At 37.8% G+C, this 21,282-nt stretch overlaps 1 protein-coding gene across 2 annotated transcripts in view; it reads left to right on the top strand.

The window, feature by feature from the left end:
* The window catches only part of Trpa1 (transient receptor potential cation channel, subfamily A, member 1), a 46,219-nt gene that overhangs the window by 11,446 nt on the left and 13,491 nt on the right, over window positions 1–21,282 (top strand). For both annotated transcript variants that reach the window (NM_001348288.1, NM_177781.5), the window contains exons 4-19: window positions 1,387–1,494; window positions 2,856–2,964; window positions 3,125–3,270; window positions 4,135–4,271; window positions 5,507–5,555; window positions 7,253–7,352; window positions 7,970–8,070; window positions 8,992–9,161; window positions 9,244–9,408; window positions 10,811–10,925; window positions 14,068–14,234; window positions 16,019–16,112; window positions 16,963–17,022; window positions 17,925–18,023; window positions 19,752–19,822; window positions 20,365–20,530. In NM_001348288.1, the coding sequence (NP_001335217.1) occupies window positions 1,387–1,494; window positions 2,856–2,964; window positions 3,125–3,270; window positions 4,135–4,271; window positions 5,507–5,555; window positions 7,253–7,352; window positions 7,970–8,070; window positions 8,992–9,161; window positions 9,244–9,408; window positions 10,811–10,925; window positions 14,068–14,234; window positions 16,019–16,112; window positions 16,963–17,022; window positions 17,925–18,023; window positions 19,752–19,822; window positions 20,365–20,530 (1,857 nt within the window). The remainder of the gene's footprint in view (window positions 1–1,386; window positions 1,495–2,855; window positions 2,965–3,124; window positions 3,271–4,134; window positions 4,272–5,506; window positions 5,556–7,252; window positions 7,353–7,969; window positions 8,071–8,991; window positions 9,162–9,243; window positions 9,409–10,810; window positions 10,926–14,067; window positions 14,235–16,018; window positions 16,113–16,962; window positions 17,023–17,924; window positions 18,024–19,751; window positions 19,823–20,364; window positions 20,531–21,282) is intronic.

Below are 21,282 nucleotides of genomic sequence, written 5' to 3'. Positions count from 1 at the left end.
TATGTGTCTATAAAGAGAGGGATAGGAAGACAGAGGCAGACACACAGAGAGAATCTGTATTAATAAGACAATGAACCAGGCCAGCGTTAGGAGGAAACTGTTGCTGAGCTAGAGTTTGTGAAACTGCCAGGTGAAAGGCAGAATCTTAGTCCAGGAAATGTCAAGTTCAGATGAGATCCAGATGGGTGAAAGGGTGGGCATCCATAAAGTCAGGCACGCGGCATCAACGAGGGCCAAGCCATGCTGAAGCTTTAGAGATGGTTAGAAATCCTCTGCTTCTCAGTCCTTGATACACACACACGTATCAGGTGCTCCATTGTTGTGTGGCCATGTCAGTCCAGGGTTAAGTGCCCATCATCGTGTGAGGTCCATGGAAGGGAACTAGATTCTCTTCTTGGTCTGGGGCATCTGATAAGTCCTTCCCTAATATAGTTAATACCCCTGTGTACCCCTATAGTCTCAATTCACCTTGATAAGATCAGCTTCCTTTCTATTCCCAGGAATAAGTAATTTTTCAGTCTGTGATGGGTGGGTGGTGCCAAACAGATAGAGAAGTCAACAGGTCTGATCAAGGCTATGGTCATCCTTTTCTCTCAAAAGGGAGAAAATACTACTTGTAAAGATGAGACACTCAAAGGAAGCAATTGTGTGAGAGATCACTATTTCACCTAATGTGGAGTAGCTTGGGGCATGGGAAAGGGTGGCCTAATCTCAGTACTCACAAAAGTTGACTTTTATGTGAGACTTAACCCTACTTGACAGACAGTAGACTTAGCCAATAATGAGCTGGTAGTAACTGGTACCAGACTTTTACTTAAACTTCATGAGAATGATTAATTGACATTTAATCAGAATACTAATTTCTTCAATTCTAAACCAAGTTTAAGTTAATTTATACTGAAGGCAAGTCTACATAAACCCAGCTTCTCTGCTAAAGAGAATAGGGTTCTCACTGGCTTTCTGCCTAACTAGAGATAAAGAAGTCATTTCCCCTTCCTCTCTTTCTCTCTTCCTTTTCTCACATCTTTCCTATCTCGATCCCTTCCCTGAATCCACATATAAGGAATGTCTCCATACATTTATTTCTGACGACCTCAGCTAATGTAAATCCTTGAGAGTACTGACTGCCCTTTTGGGGAAATTATTATCTACCATTGTGATTCTATATCCTAATATACAATTCAAAGTTGTACTAATTGTGAGCATGAAAATTATTAATTTATTTGATAGCTACTGTGTATAAAATTTTATAACATCTTTTATGGAAAAGGAATTGGAAAAGATGAGTCAGAAATGATGTTTGGCAACCAAGTCTCCTGAGAGACATGTTGCTGTTTGAAAATCAGTAGATTCGCTTTTATAAAATGATTTCTTCATTTTGTATAGGTGTTGACTGAGCACAAGGCCACTAACATCAATTTAGAAGGAGAGAATGGGAACACGGCTTTGATGTCCACGTGTGCCAAAGACAACAGTGAAGCTTTGCAAATTTTGGTTTGTGAATCATCACATTCTGTTGCTTTCTTTTTGTGAATTGGACACAAATTGTCATGTAAACAAAACATGGAATAGAGAAAATAGGTCGAACGAACTTACATGGATATACTTCTAGGATCCAATGTGGACCCTAGATTGTATACAGAAGAGTAAAAATGAGCATGAAAGAAGACACAAGAAAAAAAAATATAGGCAGGGATTAAGATTAGTCCAGCATTCAGCTTAGAGTATAAAACCAAAACATAACAACCTGTATGACACCAAAACCATTTGATCCTGGAGCTGAAGAGACAGCTCAGTGGCTAAGAGTACTCACTGTTCTTCCAGAGGACCCAGGTTTGCCTCCCACTCACATAGTAGATTACACTCATCTGTAATCCCAGGAGATCTAATGCCCTTTTCTGGTCTCTGTGCACACCAGGCACACACATGGTTCACAGACATGCATGCAGATAAAGCACCCATACACATCAAATTTAAAAAAATATAATTAAGCCATTTGATTCTGAGCTTTCAAGTGGCCAAAGATAAAAAATGGACAGAAACACTTCATTTCCATTTCCAAGATTGATATTGTTATGGGAGAGTCCTGTATTGCCTAGCTGTGTTAAGTCACAGGTCAGAAAGCAGCCATCTCTCTGGAAAGTCACCCAGGTGTGATGCACCAAGGAGGTACTTGTCTCAGGGATGGCTTCTGTTCTTGAAAGGGCACTTCTGTAATTTCATCAAATAGTTCGTTTTCAAATGTTTTTGCACTGCTTGCCTGCTCTTCGGAAATAAAAGCATATGGAAAACTTTCCTGATGGTTATATATGTAAATATGTATTAATGTTTTGCTTTATATGAATATTGGGCATTAACAACTTAGGACAATAAAACACTGTAGGAAGTGAAGGACTGTCAGAGTATTCTAGTCTCTGAAATTTTAATATGGTGGGTCATAGCCCTTAAGACTTTACTAGAAGTGATGGTTTCTAAATTGTTCTCATTTATTACACTTGGTACTTGTGCTAGCTGTAAGCAGCTATTGTAAAATTGAAAATATTTATATGACTCAAATAGCCTAGTTTTAAATTTAAATATTTCATGTGAAATTGAAGAAGATGTGTTGATTTTGGTTGGGGATTGAGGTAGATATCTTTTGTATCATGGAATATCTTCATCTTTATAAGATGTAATGTCCCCATTGTCTTAGCCCAATTCTGAAGTTACTTCTTGCCTAGACTGCATGTCCCACAGAGCCTTCTGCACGTTTCCCCATATGCTCTGGAAGTTGGGATGGCCTGCTAAAGACACAATATTCTGGTCCATGTTGATCACTTAATTTATTTTACTGATTTTCTCTACTTTTTCTCCAGTTAGAAAAAGGAGCTAAGCTGTGTAAATCAAATAAGTGGGGAGACTACCCTGTGCACCAGGCAGCATTTTCAGGTGCCAAAAAATGCATGGAATTAATCTTAGCATATGGTGAGTTGGTGCTTTCTACATTGTTTATGGTTAAGAAAACTTTAAATAACCTTCATTTGAAAAATAGTAGAATTTATACATGGGCCTTCACATAATTCTACATGTCCTTTCCCTTTACAAATCCATTTATTTTAACCTTAAATGGTACATTCTTCTAAAGGTGAAAAGAACGGCTACAGCAGGGAGACTCACATTAATTTTGTGAATCACAAGAAAGCCAGCCCTCTCCACCTAGCAGTTCAAAGCGGAGACTTGGACATGATTAAGATGTGCCTGGACAACGGTGCACACATCGACATGATGGAGGCAAGTGTTCCATCCATGCGGTCTCTGATGTGAGAACTTCCACACATTATTTCTCAAATGTCCTGTGGTCAGACTGGAAATGCACATAGCACAAATGAATGTTGCTCCCTTGTCCTTGTGGAAGAAAATATTCTCTAATAAATATAAATATAAGTATAAATTTCAATATTCAAGAGCAAGTGGCAAAGTAGGTGGATAGTGAGTATATCCCACTCAGCTGCCATGAGCTATAGTAAGGCCTAAGCACAAAGACAACAGCATTCATATTCCCAGCCAAGACACTAAAGCCCAATCATGAATGTCTTGGGTGGTAGTTTTAGCCTAAGACTTGTATGTTTTAACTAAGGCTCACCTAACTTACTTCTAGTGATATGTATATAAGAGTTTTGACTGAACCTGGGTCCTGACCTAATGAGAAGCAAAGACTTGTAGAACTTTTCCCTGTAGTGGTCTAGGTCAGCCACTTTCTTCTTTCAGAAGAAAGCAGAAGTTGCTTATTGGTTATTAATCCCATGAAACTTCTTCCTATTGATTCCATATTGTTTGAAATAGAAATGACCTTGCTCATATGAACTCCTCTCATTCAGCTGATTCAGCAATGAAAGAGATTCATCCTCCTTGAGCAAAGAATAGAATTCAAATGATAATGATAGAAGTGTATGCTAAGGGCACTCGGGTTGCTAGGGAGTTCCCCTGCTAGACAGGTCTTCAACCTCAAGGTTTTTTAGCAGATCAAACAATACAGTTCGTCGCTAGCTTTGACAACCCTAGATCTGGAAAGAATAAACTCACTGATTAATTTATATGTGTTAAATCCGTAAGTTGGGATTTAAGCACTAATGCTGACGTCAACACTCTTTATAGAATGCCAAATGCATGGCCCTCCATTTTGCTGCAACCCAGGGAGCCACTGACATCGTTAAGCTCATGATCTCATCCTATACCGGAAGTAGTGATATTGTGAATGCAGTTGATGGCAATCAGGAGACCCTGCTTCACAGGTAAGTAGCTTACATGCTAAGTATATATTGCTGGAAAAGAAGTCAGACATTATGATAGTAAAGGCTGTATGGTTGAATCATACTTCTTAAATGATCAGAAATTGAAAGAATTCTTCAAGAGACCTATAGGGAATATGTTTGCAGTGCTTAAATTATAGCTATTATCATGAAAGAGATATTTATATATAAAACCTGCACATGAAAGATAATAATCACACAGAACTGAAAGCCAAAGGACCCCCAAAAGTTAATAAATGAAAGCTGGAAATTTTCTAAAAACATACAAACTGTTGGATAGTTAACAAAATGTCAGGTGGAAAACCATACCTAACAGGGGAAAATCTTGATTTATAGATCAAAGCCACCAGCCAAATGACATCAACAGGATGAATCATAAGACAAGATTCAGCAACAGAAACATCACACTCCACTAGTGAAGATACATAGAAACAAAAGTGGCAAGGTTGGAAAAATGTATCATGTAATTAAAACCAAAGCAAGCTGCCACAGTGATAGGACTTTCAGATAAGTCAGGCTTGAAGCCAAACACAAAAAGGACAAAGGTCAAAAGAGAATTAATCACAATGTTATGGCTCAGCTAGAATCTGTAAAGACCCGAGGAATGAAAATAAGACAGTAAATGGAACTTTACAGAAGTCAATGATCCATTGAGCCAGTCATTCAGGAGCTTGGGAACACCCAGGCGGGTTACCAGTCCACATCCTATTAGAATCACTGGGTGAGGTAGGGCATTCTTTAGAATTCTTTGATTGAGTTAATTTTGACATCCAGTGGCTTCTCCTAACATACTTTTAGAATTTTAATATGGCTAAGAAGCAATTATGTTAGGAAAATCGGGCCTCCATGTTGTTTTTTAGTGAACTTTCTCTGACACTCAAAAGGATGTTCTGAAATTTATGTATATACAAAAGTCGAGAGTAGTTGACGGCCCACCAGTTCTCCATTAAAGGCAGATGTTGCTACTCACTTCAGAATGATGATTTTATAGGAAAGAGTGGGCTTATTCAAACATGACAAAGTGATTTTGTGTTGTATTGTATTTTTCCTGATTTTTTATTATATTTAAAAATATCCTACTCAGAGCCTGAATTCTTTGATATAACATTTTACTATTCTGTGTCCAGTTTCTGAATACAGCATCTTTGGTTTTCATACTTATTTGAATAAAATCTTAATTCATATTCTCTCTCTCTCTCACTCTCTCTCTCTCTCAGAGCCTCGTTATTTGATCACCATGACCTGGCAGAATACCTAATATCAGTGGTAATTATTCTAGTTTTCTTAAACTAGTACTTACAGTACACTTGGAAACATTATATATTATAGTATGGGTGTTTTATTTTTAAGTAAACCACAAGTTCTCGGTTAACATATCTATTTAAAATGTAATAGAAATATTTGTGGAAATTAAAATTATTTTAATCTTAGTCTCAGACTCAAATAAATATGATTCAATTTTGAAATGTTATTCTAAATCATAGCCATACAATTTTGCTTATTAATTACAATTTACATAAAAAAGAATGTGAGGTGAGAGTTAAGGACTTGTTAATAAGGTAGTACAAAGAAATTCCAGGCAGTTGTTTGGCAGCCAAAGCTTCCAGAAAGCTGATTATCACACTTGCAAGAGAGTGTCGTTCCTGTGGATGCTCAGTAGCCAGTCTATGACATTAGAAGAACTGGAGTAAATATTTTTATATCCTTATCAATGTGCTTTGTGCTTAGAAATTATGGGTTTATTGAAAAGAAAGCTCCTTTGGGGGCCTATGGTAGGATCCTCTTAGGACTGTGGGTATAGACAAATCTACTAATGCTTTATCGACACTGGTAAATGTCTTTGACAGATGTAGTCAGGCTACCTATGTTTCTTTCATCTTCCAAAATAAGTTTTTATCCCTACTACCACAGCATCATCTTTTAAGCCATGAAAAACAGTGAGGTCAAAAGATATGTTTATGATTTGCTTCCAATAAAAGCCCGAGATCTTCTTCATTAGAGAAGCAGACTTGACTAGCTTTTGACTGGCATTTTCCCAAGCCTGTACAAGAATGGTTGTGTGCTGGCGGGTTTGTTAGTTCGCACAACATGGACAAGCCACAAAGCTCCATTCAGAGTATTTAGCAATTCCTGTGTTGGAGCTACTGAAATTGTGACATTTACACAAAAGTATATGGAAGAGCTTCACCAGATGCCATGTGTTTGTGCCATGTGCGCTTTCTTGTGGATGGGCTGTTGGGGGCGTCATAGATGACCCTCACCCATTGCCATCATCCTCCCATGAAGCTGTTGCTGCTACTCAAAGTCATGCTCTACAAGAGCAAAGGAAGATGTCTGACTCAAAGTTTATGCAATTTCTACTAATCTACCTAAAATAGAGAATTTAACCCTTGGAAATTTTAAAGGTTCTTTATTTCTTATCTTGTGGAATATAGTCCCTTAACATACACACATACAAATAAAAAGCATTTTTAATGTGAATTTTCACATGATGTTCGGTTAAACCCTCATCTCCATAATTTCAATTCAGTTGTCTCATTTTATATATTTCAAATACTGTAGGCATTTTAAGTAGATGATTTCTTATTAATGCTTTAAAAATTATATAGCACTAAATGTGGAAAAAATCAAAATTAGAGGCATTAATATAATAATTTCTTATGGTGAGAACTAAAATAATGTTTAGATAAAAACGTTTTGTTCTAAGGACTTGGTTAGTAATTGATCTATTGACAGATGTTAATCAAGAAGTTAATATGGGGAAATAATTTTATTGTTGAATTTATGAGAGAGTATCTTGATATCTAATGGTATTTGAATTTTATAGAAATGTCATGTAATTCCATGATTAGTTGAGATTGAGTGCTGGAGTAATGGACATTGTATTCTAGTTAGGCATTGCAAAGTCAGCTGCTGCTTTCTGTAGTCCCGTTCTCCCCGCCAAGTGACTTGCTTTGTTTTAGGGAGCAGACATCAACAGCACTGATTCTGAAGGACGCTCTCCACTTATTTTAGCAACAGCTTCTGCATCCTGGAACATTGTGAATTTGCTCCTCTGTAAAGGTACCGCTCAGAAGCAGACCCATCTGCTCAGATAATCATGTTAACCCGCTATCTCATGTCAGGCACTGGGACATACTCTGTGCACACAAAGGTTAATAAAGGATTTTTTAATAATGTCAGTCCAGTAAAAAAATATTGAAAGATAATTCATAGCAATAACATATCACATGTATAAGGCAGCTGGTAAACACCAGGAGCTGGCTGAAGATGTTAGGAGCTTTCTGTCATAGTAGACATGTGTGTAGATGCAACACTGTCTCCATTTCAGGCTAGCCTGGTGCCATGGGGACAAAAGGGCATGCTCTTTGTTCATTTTATGTTTAAAACTTGAGGATTCACTTAGAAATATAAAGCATCACAGTCTCTCTCTCTGTCTCTCTCGCTCTCTCTCTCTGTCTCTCTGTCTCTCTGTCTCTCTGTCTCTCTGTCTCTCTCTGTCTCTGTCTCTCTCTCTCTCTCTGTCACACACACACAGAGTAAAGTAAACTCATTTTAAAAATGTCCATTTTTTCCACCTAACTATAGTTGACTGTAAGGTAAAGATTTGGGAAGGATCACCAAAGACCATGTTATAAACCCATGAGCAGATTTTATTTTTCTATTGTGCTTTTTTTCAGGTGCCAAAGTAGACATAAAAGATCATCTTGGACGTAACTTTTTGCATTTGACTGTGCAGCAGCCTTATGGACTAAGAAATTTGCGGCCTGAGTTTATGCAGGTATTCTATGCCCATGAATTGTAAACTAAGTCATATTCAATAAGAATAAGCTGGTTTCGTTGTCACTTATATTATGAGAGCTCATTTTAGAATTCTTATATACTGCTTTAACAGAAATATACTTTATTTGCACCTAGAGGTGGGGATGATGATAATTAGTTGATGATAATTCAGACTGACTTTTTAAAGTTACAGGCATTTTGTTCTCGCATCTATAACTAGGGCTCATTGATAATCAGTCATTTTCCTTCACTGTTTCACTTGGAGAATTCTTTGTAAATGGAGAAGACAAGCCTCAAGGTGAATTACTAGTGTTTCACCATGAGTTAGGAAAACTGCCCAACACCTTGACTGACTGACAACAGCATCATGGCTAATGAGCCAGCTAATATTTATTGCCTACCTATTAAGTACATCTGAAATGTGAAGGTGTTATTTCTTATAATAAGTACATTTTCATCCTGTTATTGTGTTTAATACAGAATCAAAATGCACATGGGCTTATGTTTTTTTAAACAAAAGTAAATGTTTTATAACATGGATTGACCTCCTGGTTTGCCTTTCATATTCTTATTTAATCTATTTTAAAAATTAAGTAAATCCACTTTCAAGACCCCCATCTGTTTTGTTTGGCTTAGCCTAAAGCATAGGTGCTGAAGTGTTGTTTGTGGAAACAAGGAAGAGAGGAGCAGAAGGGAGGACATGTCAAATGCTGCCTTGGCTGCTCCTCCTGCTTGCAGGATCTCTCACGTGATATGGGGACGAAACATGAGACCTCATCCCTATGGGTTTTCCTCTATCTGTTTTTAGATTATTTTCATATTTGTCTGCACTAGATTGGAAAATGCTATGCTACAGAACAGTATGAAATATACCCTACCACACTGATGCAGTTGTATTAAAAGACTCCTTTTCTCACAGATGCAACACATCAAAGAGCTGGTGATGGATGAAGACAATGACGGATGCACACCTCTCCATTATGCCTGTAGGCAGGGGGTTCCTGTCTCTGTAAATAACCTCCTTGGCTTCAATGTGTCCATTCATAGCAAAAGTAAAGATAAGAAGTCGCCCCTGCATTTTGCAGCCAGGTGAGGACCAGACTCCCAATATTTGAGCGTGTTTGTTTCTGTTTTGTATTTATCTCACACATATGAACCTGACCTTTTCAAGTTATGGGCGCATCAATACATGTCAGAGACTTCTGCAAGACATAAGTGATACGAGGCTTTTGAATGAAGGGGATCTCCATGGGATGACCCCTCTCCACCTGGCAGCAAAAAATGGGCATGATAAAGTCGTTCAACTCCTTCTGAAGAAAGGGGCCTTATTTCTCAGGTGAGGCATGAGTTCATGGAATTGTGTATATCTTAAATTTGGGCATTTTAAACTATTCTGTAATATTTTAAATGATGGTACAAAATCTATCTCATTTTATTTTCAAAACACACATAATTTCTCAACCTCTAACATGGAATTAAGTATAATTCTCGAATGGCAAGTTAAGCGTAAGTTCACTGACCTTGCTGCTGCAGAGTAAGTGGCGGTAGCAAGAGTATTTTTAAGAACCTTTGAAATATTTCTTTGTATTCTATGACTTTTGTTCATCTTCTTGTGGAAATACAGAGGTATATTTGTATGTGTGAGTTCATGTATGTATACATTTGCACACATACAAACACAAAACCACAAAACACAAATAGTTTTCCCTTTAGTCTAATTGATGTGGGATACAAAGAAGTAGCAATGGAAACATTCCAGCTGCCTGGAACGTAAGTACTCTTGTACTTAGTGCAACTGAACTCAAGTACTTAAGGAAAGTTAACATGGTTAACAAAACCAAGTTGAAATATGACACATAATGAAATCTGTGCAGTAACTGAATATCATCCTTATAAAAGGGAAAGAAAGCCTAGAGACACTTAGGCTCAATATCTTCAAGCTTCGCAAAGTGTTGGGGAGCTAGTGAATCTTCAGGATTAAGACCACGAGCCAGTGTCTTCATCAAAGCACTAATAGCAGTGCATGAGTGACAGCCTTGAACTGAAGGCTTTGCCCAATTTATTCCTGCTTCTAATGGGCACAGAACATCAGGCCTGTAAAAGGGACACATGGAGACCCAGCTCCATAGCTGGTCCTTAATTACAGCATTACTGAAGTAACCTTATGAGTACCAAAATTAATTGTGTGAAATATTTTCTATATTGTATTTGGTCAAGTATCACCAATATGACAAGCTTTCACTATATTTGTAGCTTTAATTTCTGTGAATAAGAATAAGCAACTTTGATAACACAACAGGGTGTAGACCTAAATGCTTAGAAACAATATTAACTACCTTACAACCGTAATCACTATTGACCGTAAAGATAATGAAAATCTTATGGAAACCTTTCTGATACAATGCTCAGGGAAACATGATTGAAAACTGTATTTATGAACCCATTGAGGCTTTGAAAAATCATATACAGAACACATACTTTCCCCCAACCTCAAGAGTTTGATGATATTCTTATATCCTTTACACTTCACTAAAGTATACATGTGAATCACAATTACAAGTAAGTGAGTGGCAGCTACTATGCTTGAAACTGCCTCCTATATTATAAATCTGTATTAAACATTGGGTTGTTTCATCTCATGCTTTGCCATCAGCATAAGCTACACTGAGCTCAGTGGTGTCACCTTCCACATTTGACCTGTAAGTGTATTTGCATGTCTTCTCTTACCTCTTTAACAGTGACCACAATGGCTGGACTGCTTTGCATCACGCCTCCATGGGTGGGTACACTCAGACCATGAAGGTCATTCTTGATACTAACTTGAAATGCACAGACCGACTAGATGAAGAAGGGGTAGGTACTGAATTTCTTTGACCAAATCAGAATCTTGGCATAGAGTAAACATGCAGAATTGTAAAGAAGTCTTTTTCACAGTATTTTCATTCCTTGATCTGCTCTCAGACTTTTGCCGAAATTTTAAAAACTAGTCTATGAGAGGAATAAGTAAAAGGGAATAGAAATTGGAGAGTGAGGGATCTGTGTACATTGAAAGTAGTGTATCATAGCTGCCAAAGACTATTATTTTTATCTCTTCTTATGAACCCAGAAAAATAAAGAAATCACAGCTGAGCATCCTGAAAGGTAGGCACTGGACACAAAACATAGTGATTTAAAAGGAATGTCTTTAGTGTCATTTATTGGGCATTATTCTAGTTTTACTTCTATAAAACACTCTGATAAGTAACTTAGGGGAGGGAGGACTTTATCTGACTCACAATTCTAGCTTACAGCCTATCACTGATGGGCTTATCCACAAATAAGAGCCAAATGAATGAACCCTTGCTGCTTGCTCTCTGTTCAGTGAGATTGTTCTAGCCTCTAGCCTATAGTGGGAAGAGGCAATTAATAATCAAAACAATGCCCCCTAGGCACACCCACTGGCTGATCAGATCTATCAGACTTCTTAATGGAGGCTTTGCTCATGGGTTGACTCTAGTTCATGGGAAGTTGACAATAAAAACCATCATAGTTCTCCTTTAGTCACCTTGACATACAGATAGCTGCATCATGTGTAAACTATATACATTCTGTCCTCACTTACTAGTACTCAGGTTTATATTATGTATGAAATATAATCCATTTTAAAAGGTCCCAGTCCTTAAAAAGCCAATTCTTTAAACATCCAAAGTCTCTTTAAAAGTCTAAAGTCTCTTAGACATGGGCTTCTGTAAAATAAAATTACATAGTTAAGCGTTCTTATTCCAAAGGGAAATGTGCTGGCTAGTTTTATGTCAACTTGACACAAGCTATCACAATCTGAAAGAAGAGAACCTTAATTGAGAAGATGCCCCCATCAGATCCTGCTGTAGGGCATTTTCTAAATTAGTGATTGATGGCGAGGGCCCAATCTCATTGTAGTTGGTGCCATCTCTGGAATGGTGGTCCTGGCTTCGATAAGAAACCAGACTGAGCAAGCCGTGATGCACAAGCTAGAAAGCATCATTCCTCCATGATTTCTGCTTTCTGGTTCCTATGTTGCTTGTGATCCTGTCCTGACTTTCTTTGATGATGAACAATAATATGGAAGCTAAAATCAAGGAAACCCTTTCTTTTCCAAGTTGCTTTAGTCATAGTGTTTCATCCTAGCGATAATAACCCTAAATAAGACAGAGAAGAACTGGATCATGACATATAAGTGAAACCAAAACCCACCAGTGTAAATCAAATCTTGTTATCTCACTGTCTAACATCCGAGGCTTGCTATCTTCTGCGCTTCTGAGGGCATCCTTACCTCTCCAGCTTGTCCATCCTCAACATACAGCTTCCTTCCTAGGCTTGGACTAGCCTTGCTTTGCACCTGCAACTATCCTCAGTGGATATTCTACAGTATTGGAATGTCTCCATTGCAGCAGAGTGTTCACCTGTACCAAGGGCTGTTCAATGTCTCCTAAGGGACTCCCAACCTATGACAAAGTATCAAGCCTCAATCACACTCCATGATCCCCCCACTTTTGTTTTTCATGTCTTTAAAACCTATATCCCGACAGACAATGTCTTCATTGTCAAGTTCTGCTGAAAGATGTAGCCCATACCCCTGGACCACAATTGTATTACCCTAAGGAAATCTTTTCCTATTGTCCTAAGAAAGGACAGATGGCTTCACTTCAGTACCGCTAACCTGTTACTAATCTCAGCTCCTTCTTCAGCCACAGCATGATCAACACAGAGTCTTAGCCAAAATATTATTCAAATGACCCCTATCCCTGTTATCAATAAACTGTTTCTCCTTGATTCATGAATGGGCCTCCACTATTTGGATGCCACTTAAGCATTCATATCTTTTAAGTTCCCATGCCACAAGAATTCCCATTAAGCTCTGAGTATTCAATTGCTTTCCAATCTAAAGTTCCATAACAAAACCTAAAGTTCCCTTGGCAATCCTCCAACAAAAGAATTCAAAGCCATAAAAAGTCATGAAATCAGGTTCATCACAGCAACTCTACTCTGGTACTAATTTCTGTTCTAGTTTCATTTCTGTTGCTGTGATAAAGTATTCTGACAACATACAGAAAGGGGTTTCTCAGGTTTACAATCCCACGTTACAGCCAGTCACTGAATGGAATCAAGACAGAAGCTTAGAACAGTTAGTTGTATCCCACACATAGCCAAGAACAGAAGGAAATAAATGGATCCTGGCTTTCTTGCTCCCATATGGCTTCATGTCTTTTCTAGTTCATGAGCCCCTGATGAAGGAATGATGTTACTCACTCCTACAATGGGTTGAGTCCTTCTACAACTCAATAATCAGAACAATTTCCCACAGACATGCCCACAGATGAACCTGAACTAGACAGTTGACCAATATAAATGCTCTTCTGGGTTGTGTCAAGATAATAATTAAAATTACCATTACTTCTTATTTTTTTAGAGAGCACTAAAATGTACATTTCCTCAAGAAATAATTGAGATAGGCCATCATGGTTTCTGTTTCTATTTTTAAAGACATGTTTATATGGGGAAATGACAAACCAGAACCCTTATAGCAGTTTCCGACTTTGTAATGTGCCTTTAGAACTCCTAAGTCTGGGATCCACAGTTCTAATAGGTGCTAGGTCCCCAGAAGCATGTCCTTCTCGGCTTTCAATAAAGGCCTCACTTCAAGAACTTCTCATTTGTCCATGTGAAGGCATCTTGTCCTAAAAGCAACACAGAGCAATACAAAGAAACACAGGCCCTTGAAACACACACACACACACACACACACACACACACACACACACACACACAGAGTCTCCTCCCCCCCCCCCCCGATGATAAACCTATTATAGAAAAGCTTCATTTTTAACATGAGGTTTAGCCTGATATACTTTGCTATTAAGTAGTTAGCTTCATTAATCATTCCTTTCAGAAATTCAGCTATGAAACAATACAACAAAACAGCCAAAGGATGATTACTACTCTCACCCCATATTGTATGTCTTGTTTTGTTTAAAAGAACACAGCACTCCACTTTGCAGCACGGGAAGGCCATGCCAAGGCTGTTGCAATGCTTTTGAGCTACAATGCTGACATCCTCCTGAACAAGAAGCAAGCTTCCTTTCTGCATATTGCCCTGCACAATAAGCGCAAGGAAGTGGTTCTCACAACCATCAGAAATAAAAGGTATGTATTCCTGTCTTCCTGTGCCCTGTGTCCTGTGATAACATGGTGCATCCCTAGTCTGAGAGCAGGTGAGAAGAAAAGGACATGCCTCAGCTTTATATCTGCATTACACAAATGCCTGCTGTTCAGGTATTGCTGACATGGGAACATTGCTTTACCCTGTCTTCATTTCTACAAACTTTAACCTGACAGCCCAATACTGCATGGTTAGCCCTTTATGAGAATACTGGGTTCTAGGTACATGAAAGAATTGGCAAGGTTCCTGCCAAAGCAAACTCTGGTCTGCTTTCTTGGACTTGCCTGACGTGGTCTTGCCAGCACAAATTCCAAAACTAGAAGATAGCCTAAAGCTTGTGAGCTAGCTCATCAGGTACCAAGCCTGACTACTGGAGTTGGTCCTGTGAACTTATGTAATAGAAGGAGAGGACTGACTCCCACAAGTTATCCTCTAATCTAACATGCACAGTGTAGCGCACCCTCCTCCACACAAACACAAAAATAATAAATAAGTTAATGAATGAGAGAGATATAAATAATAACAATATAGAAAGTATAACTAAGGTTACTACTTCCATTTAATGAAAGATACCTTAACAACCTCTGACCTTTTATGAATGTATATTTGTAAGCTATTTTCTATGGCATTTACTCTTGTTTTTCAAAAGATTTATTTATTTTAATGTTTTTTTTTTCTGCATGTGTGAATATGTATCACATGTGTGCCTGCTGCCTAAAGAGGTCAAAAGAGGCTCCTAGCCTTGAAAACTGGAGGTGTGGATGGTAGGGAGCCACCATGTGGGTGCTGAAAATTAAACCCAAACTCTCTGGAAAAGCAACCTCTGTTCTTAACTACTGAGCCCCACTGAAAAGTTTGGATGATGAGGGTAGACAGTGATTTTATCCACCCCTCAAACAAAACTTCTCAATAGCACCACAGATACATATTTAGACAACCCCTGTGTCACCCACTGAGGGACACAAAGTTGACTAATTTTCATATTCAAGTAAATCTAGCCTACATTTGAAGCATATAGTGTCTCAAGAAATTCATTTCCTTTCAACTACCAGTGAACCAAGGTGCTTGGACATCATTTCTGACAATAATGCAGATATTCTACATGAATTCTACTTATAAATTATATGGATTGGTGGTAGTGGCATCAGACTCATCCTGCAGATGCTATATTAGAGATCAATGAGCTCATCTTTGTTTATGCTTCTTGTTAAAGATTTAACTTCTCTTTGGATTCATGAGTACCTTCAAATTCCATCTCTTTAGCCAATGTTGAAGAAACAGACTCATTGAAACGTTATGGCAGGATCAGCACTCACTACTGTATTCAACACATGCTATTTTAAAATTCAACTCAATAGCTACATATATACGTGTTAAATATAGATGCAGCATAAGCTGCTAACTCTTGTATGTGAACAGAACTTTTTCTACCTAACACAGTTCCTCTCTGAATGTACTTACCACATCATAATTTCAGGTGAGAAAGAAGTGTGAGGACTGCCTTCTTTAAAAGACAGTTAAAGAAAGAGGTGGAGCAGTAAATATAACAGCCATTCTGGAGCTCACCCACATTCCTAATCGCCATTAGTAGACCTGCGTCATATGGATGAATTGACCTTGGTTCAAATGGCACCACTGCAAAAATGAGAGCATGATGCTTTAAGGATGAATTGAAGCGTGGCTTCCACTAGATGTGTATAATCTCCAGTTTGACCAGCAATGCCAAGCAGTGATTAATCATTGTGCTTCTCTTACATATTCTATACAGATGGGATGAGTGTCTTCAAGTTTTCACTCATAATTCTCCAAGCAATCGATGTCCAATCATGGAGATGGTAGAATACCTCCCCGAGTGCATGAAAGTAAGCCCAAGTGTCCATGGGTTTGTGCTTGGCATAAAGTGTTGTTGGTGTACTTACCCTCTTAGTAATAGTTTCTAAGTTTATAGTGTCTAAATGGGGGAAATTAGCCAACAAATGTTCAATCAGGACCTGCTTTGACAAAAGAATCCTAACAATTATTACATGTAATACATATAATAAAATGTGGTAAATAGAAGTTCTGCTTCAAATCAAATTTAGGACAGATACACAGTGGTATTTGATAGCTGAATGAATGCTCTTCACATTTTTTCTAACATGTACATTCAAGATACCTTCCTTAAGGATACAGGTGCTTGAATTTCTATATAAATCAAAAATCCTAGACTGCCTCCTCAGAAAGTAGGGATAACCATGTTGAATACCAGTTGCTTCTATGTGTCTATCCCATGTGGCACACCCAATTTCTTCTTCTTGCACACTCAGCTCTAATGTTAATTGGCAGTTGTCATATATTGCCATTCTTATGGGATTGCTTTATTTGTACTAGGAAGATATTTTTAATATATCTATCTATTCAGACATGAAGATAACAGCTTATGGCTTGATGAGCAATGCAGAACATGATTGTGAGTCTCCTGCACTCCAGACAAACATACAACCTAGATGAACAATATTATTGACAGGAAGAAAATTCATGGTACTAATTTGCCATGGCCTCTCCTAGGGTAGCAGTTAGAAGAAAATGCCCAATTCCTTGTTATTCCTGGAGAAGGATCATGAAGCAAAGGAAAGCAGGGGAATGCTTGTATATTATTTTAAATGTGAAATAAACTCCTTTCTCATATACAGTCTGCTGCCCCAATATTCAGCTGGGTTTTCTTTCTCAAAGGTTCTTTTAGATTTCTGCATGATACCTTCCACAGAAGACAAGTCCTGTCAAGACTACCATGTAAGCTTATTTTGATACCCTAAAATTTATTTTATAAAAATTCCTTGAAAATATGAAAATGGTGCTACTATATTTCTATAATCTACAGTAGTTAGTGAGTATTGGCTTCATATTGCATTATTAATTTGTAAGAGTTTCCCCTAAATCTTTAGTTTCTTTTACCACCAATATTTAGTGCTATTTCTAGTGTTTACATTTACTTAGGTTTTATGTGAATGATGAATCTCTAAAATAATTCCTGTCCTATGGAGGTGATGTTCAGTGGTCCAGTTCCTGTTGTACGTACATCCTGTCCTTCCAGGATCAGAGAGGACAGCATGATGAGCAATGATTTTTTTTCTCAGGATTATGAAACTAGACCCCATTAGATTTTGGGTGATTTTTATACACGTGGGCCTAAACCAAATAATTGAATTTTATTCATGGCTATGAACTGTAAAAATATGAAAGAATATCTTTCCAATATATTTATTTTTGTAATTTACATGTTCTAACTTAATACCCTTTTCTCCATTTGAAATTACCCATAGTTATGCCAGTAAACTTTCAGCAGAAAATTAAACTTGCATATTTGATTTATCATGAAGAAGTGACAGAGGATTAGACAGATGGCTCATTGCTTACAATCACTGCTGCTCTTTCAGAAAACACAAAGTTGATTCTCAGTACCGTCATGGTGGCTCACAATTGTCTGTAACTCCAGTTCAAGTGGATTCAGTGTAGTCTTCTGAAATTTGTGGGCACCGTGCACACATTTGGTTTGCAGACAAAAATGCAGGCAAAACATCCATGCATCATAAATAAATAAATAAATAAATAAATAAATAAATAAACCTATCTCAAGAACAATTTTACAAAGAATTCTTTATTAGACTAATACTTTAAATTTATGTCTTCCACAGATTGAGTATAATTTCAAGTATCTCCAATGCCCATTATCCATGACCAAAAAAGTAGCACCTACCCAGGATGTGGTATATGAGCCTCTTACAATCCTCAATGTAAGTTTGCATTGACAGATGTGTTTCCAGTCGAGCTCTGAATTGCTTGGATATAACATGCTTGATGGAAATGGAAGTGTTCTGGGGAGACATTTTTATAGCTCAATTTCCATATCTGCCATGTTGTCCAAGCCTGTATTTTTCACTTTAGATTTTCTAGAATTCATCTTCTCTGGAGAATAGTCTTTCTAGGTTAACATATTCATCTGGTATGCAGTAGCCTCCTCACTAGGGTCTCCATTGCTTACCAAGACAGTTTGGTCTCTGCATTATGATAGCCGTGATTTTTGTGAATGAAAGAGGATGTGGGGAACTCTTCTGTCCCCTCTATCTCAGTAATTTCTCATTACATATTTCTGTGATAATTAAAATGTAATTAAAAAATAGATACTAATATTATTAATAACAACCTAGAAAGCTTATAATGTCCACATTATTATAACTGCTTGTATGTGCCCTACTGAAGAAATTCCTCTAGAAAGATAAGGCTTAATTTCTTCAGTGGCAGAATGAAGTTAAACTTTTGCCAATTGACCTAGAGTGTCTATTTGTTCTATAACCCTGTATAAGATCAACAAGATTAAGCCATATTATTGGGGCAGAGATGGAAAGATGGAGAGGTAGACAGAAAAGGAATCATTTTTGTATAGATGCAACCATTTAATTTAGTCTGTCTCTTTCTATCTCTGCTTCCTTCCTTCCTTCCCTCCTGTTTTTGAGTTTTTATTTTTGTAAAAATAAAACATCTTGTTTTATATTTTAAAAGTCTCAAATTTTCTTTTTTTAATTTTATTTTTAATTTATTTTTCTACTCCATATTCTATTCCCTGCCTCCCTCCACCCTCCATCTGTTCCACATCCCACATTTCCTCCCCACCCTACCTGGTCTCCATGTGGATGTCCCCATCCCCCGCACTACCTCTAAACTCCCTGGGGTCTCTAGTCTCTTGAGGGTTAGGTACATCATCTCTGAATGAACACAGATCCGGAATTCCTTTAATGTATGTGTGTTGGGGGCCTCATATCAGCTGGTGTATGCTGTCTGTTTGGTGGTCCAGTGTTTGAGAGATCTCAGGGTTCAGATTGAGACTACTGGTCCTCCTACAGGATCACACTTCTCCTCAGCTTCTCACAGCTTTTCCCTAATTCAACTAGGGGTCAGCTGTTTCTCTCCATTGGTTGGGTGTAAATATCTGCATCTGACTCTTTCAGCTGCTTGCTGGGTCTTTCAGAGGGCAGTCATGCTAGGTCCCTTTTTGTGAGTGCTCCATAGCCTCAGTAATAGTGTCAGGCCTTGGGACCTCCCCTTGAGCTGGATCTCACCTTGGGCCTGTCACTGGACCTTCTATTCCTCAGGCTCCTCTCCATTTCCATCCCTGTAATTCTTTTAGACAGGAACAATTATGGATCAGAGATGTGACTGGGGGACCCCCCCCCCCCTCAGAATGCACCATAGACTGGGGAAGTGAGTGATTCCCAGGACTCAAAGGGAGGGACCTTAGATGAGAGTAAGGAGAGGGAACTTATAGACTCTACCTACCTCCAGCAGGAAGACAAAACAAAAAGTAAGTGAAGGGGTTGCCACCCTACAGTCACATGTCAAAATTTCTAAAATAAGTAAATGATGCATTCATAATATAATAATGTTGTAAATTCAAAACAAAAGACTAAGTCCATCCTCAGTTGTTTGACATCATTTTGTTTTGATGGCGTTTTATTCATTTTCAGGTCATGGTCCAACATAACCGCATAGAACTCCTCAACCACCCTGTGTGTAGGGAGTACTTACTCATGAAATGGTGGGTACCAGCCCTTCTCTTTAATTTGACGTTACCATAAACTTGACCAAAAGCCTTTTACATAATTTTATTGCAGTGGTAGTTTGTTATTTTTATATTTTATTATCATGTTTTAGAAGAATAAGCATCAAAGGCAAATTTTGTCATTGAAAGTCATCGAGGTTATTTTGACAAGAATAGATTTGAAATGTGGAGGGGTAGGAAGGGATTACTGTCTGAGATGCAAACCAACATCCTGGGTCATGAAGTTTAGTGAGCAGTGAGGTAATTAACAGGCATGTAGTATGGATAGCCTCAACTTGTAGCCAGGGCACGTGGATGGAAGACTGTCCATGAGTTGCTGACACTTACATTATTGTTTGCTCAGCAACTGAGATCCCATCTCTGAAAAAGGAGACGGTGAATTACAAGAACTTTGGTTATAAAATGCAAATTATAGAATAGACATCTGGAAATATATTGTTGCTACTTTTCCATAGATGTCTTTTAAATATTTTTATTTGATATGGTTCAGTTGTGGTTTTTTTCTCATTTCTTTGTAGGTGTGCCTATGGATTCAGAGCCCATATGATGAACCTAGGATCTTATTGTCTTGGTCTCATACCCATGACCCTTCTTGTTGTCAAAATACAGCCTGGAATGGCCTTCAATTCTACTGGAATAATCAATGGAACTAGTAGTACTCATGAGGAAAGAATAGACACTCTGGTATTTTAAAACTTCAGTCTTTAAAATTAAGAATTGTAAAAATTGTTTCTCCTCAGAAATAACAAGCTTATAATAACAGGACTTTGATTATTATGAATATATCTTATATATGTACACATTTCTTCTAAAATCTGCCTTGGGATGAGAACAAATATTAACAAATGGTCAATAAGAGAGTTTGCAAAAGAATGACATCTAGCTAAAATTCTAATGTGAGATTTTACAGCTTTTCTGGAATTGTATGAGTTTTTCATTGTGAGGAATGCAGGGAAGGAGAAACAGGAAGAGGTGTTTCATGAGTTCAGGCTTTTAAAAATGAAATAATGGGGAAATTTTGGAAATAGGTAGCATTGATGGTGATGTAAAGATGTGAATGTGTTTAATGATAAGAATCATACACTTCATAATGTAAAGGGTAGTTAAGATGTAGAGTTTTTAAAATAGCAAATGGGGGAGGGAGGCTGTGAGATGGATTAGTGGGTAAAACGCATGCATCACTAAACCTGATGGCCTAAGCTCAATACCTAGAACCCAAATAAGAGTGAGAACCCACTTCTTCAAGGTGTCCTTCAAATTCCACCTTAATGACGAGACATGAGTGCATACATGTATGTGTGCACACACCCAAATACACACTAAATATGTAAGTACATGCCACATTCATGTGTACACATACACAAGTACACATGATGTACATACACAAGAAGTACATGCAATGAAAACCATAAAACAGTCACTTTTACGACCTATTT

The sequence above is a fragment of the Mus musculus genome, chromosome 1, assembly GCF_000001635.26.
Source record: "Mus musculus strain C57BL/6J chromosome 1, GRCm38.p6 C57BL/6J".
NCBI lineage: Eukaryota > Metazoa > Chordata > Mammalia > Rodentia > Muridae > Mus > Mus musculus.
The sequence above is the reverse complement of the archived record's forward strand: the minus strand, read 5'-3'. Positions and strand labels throughout refer to the sequence as shown.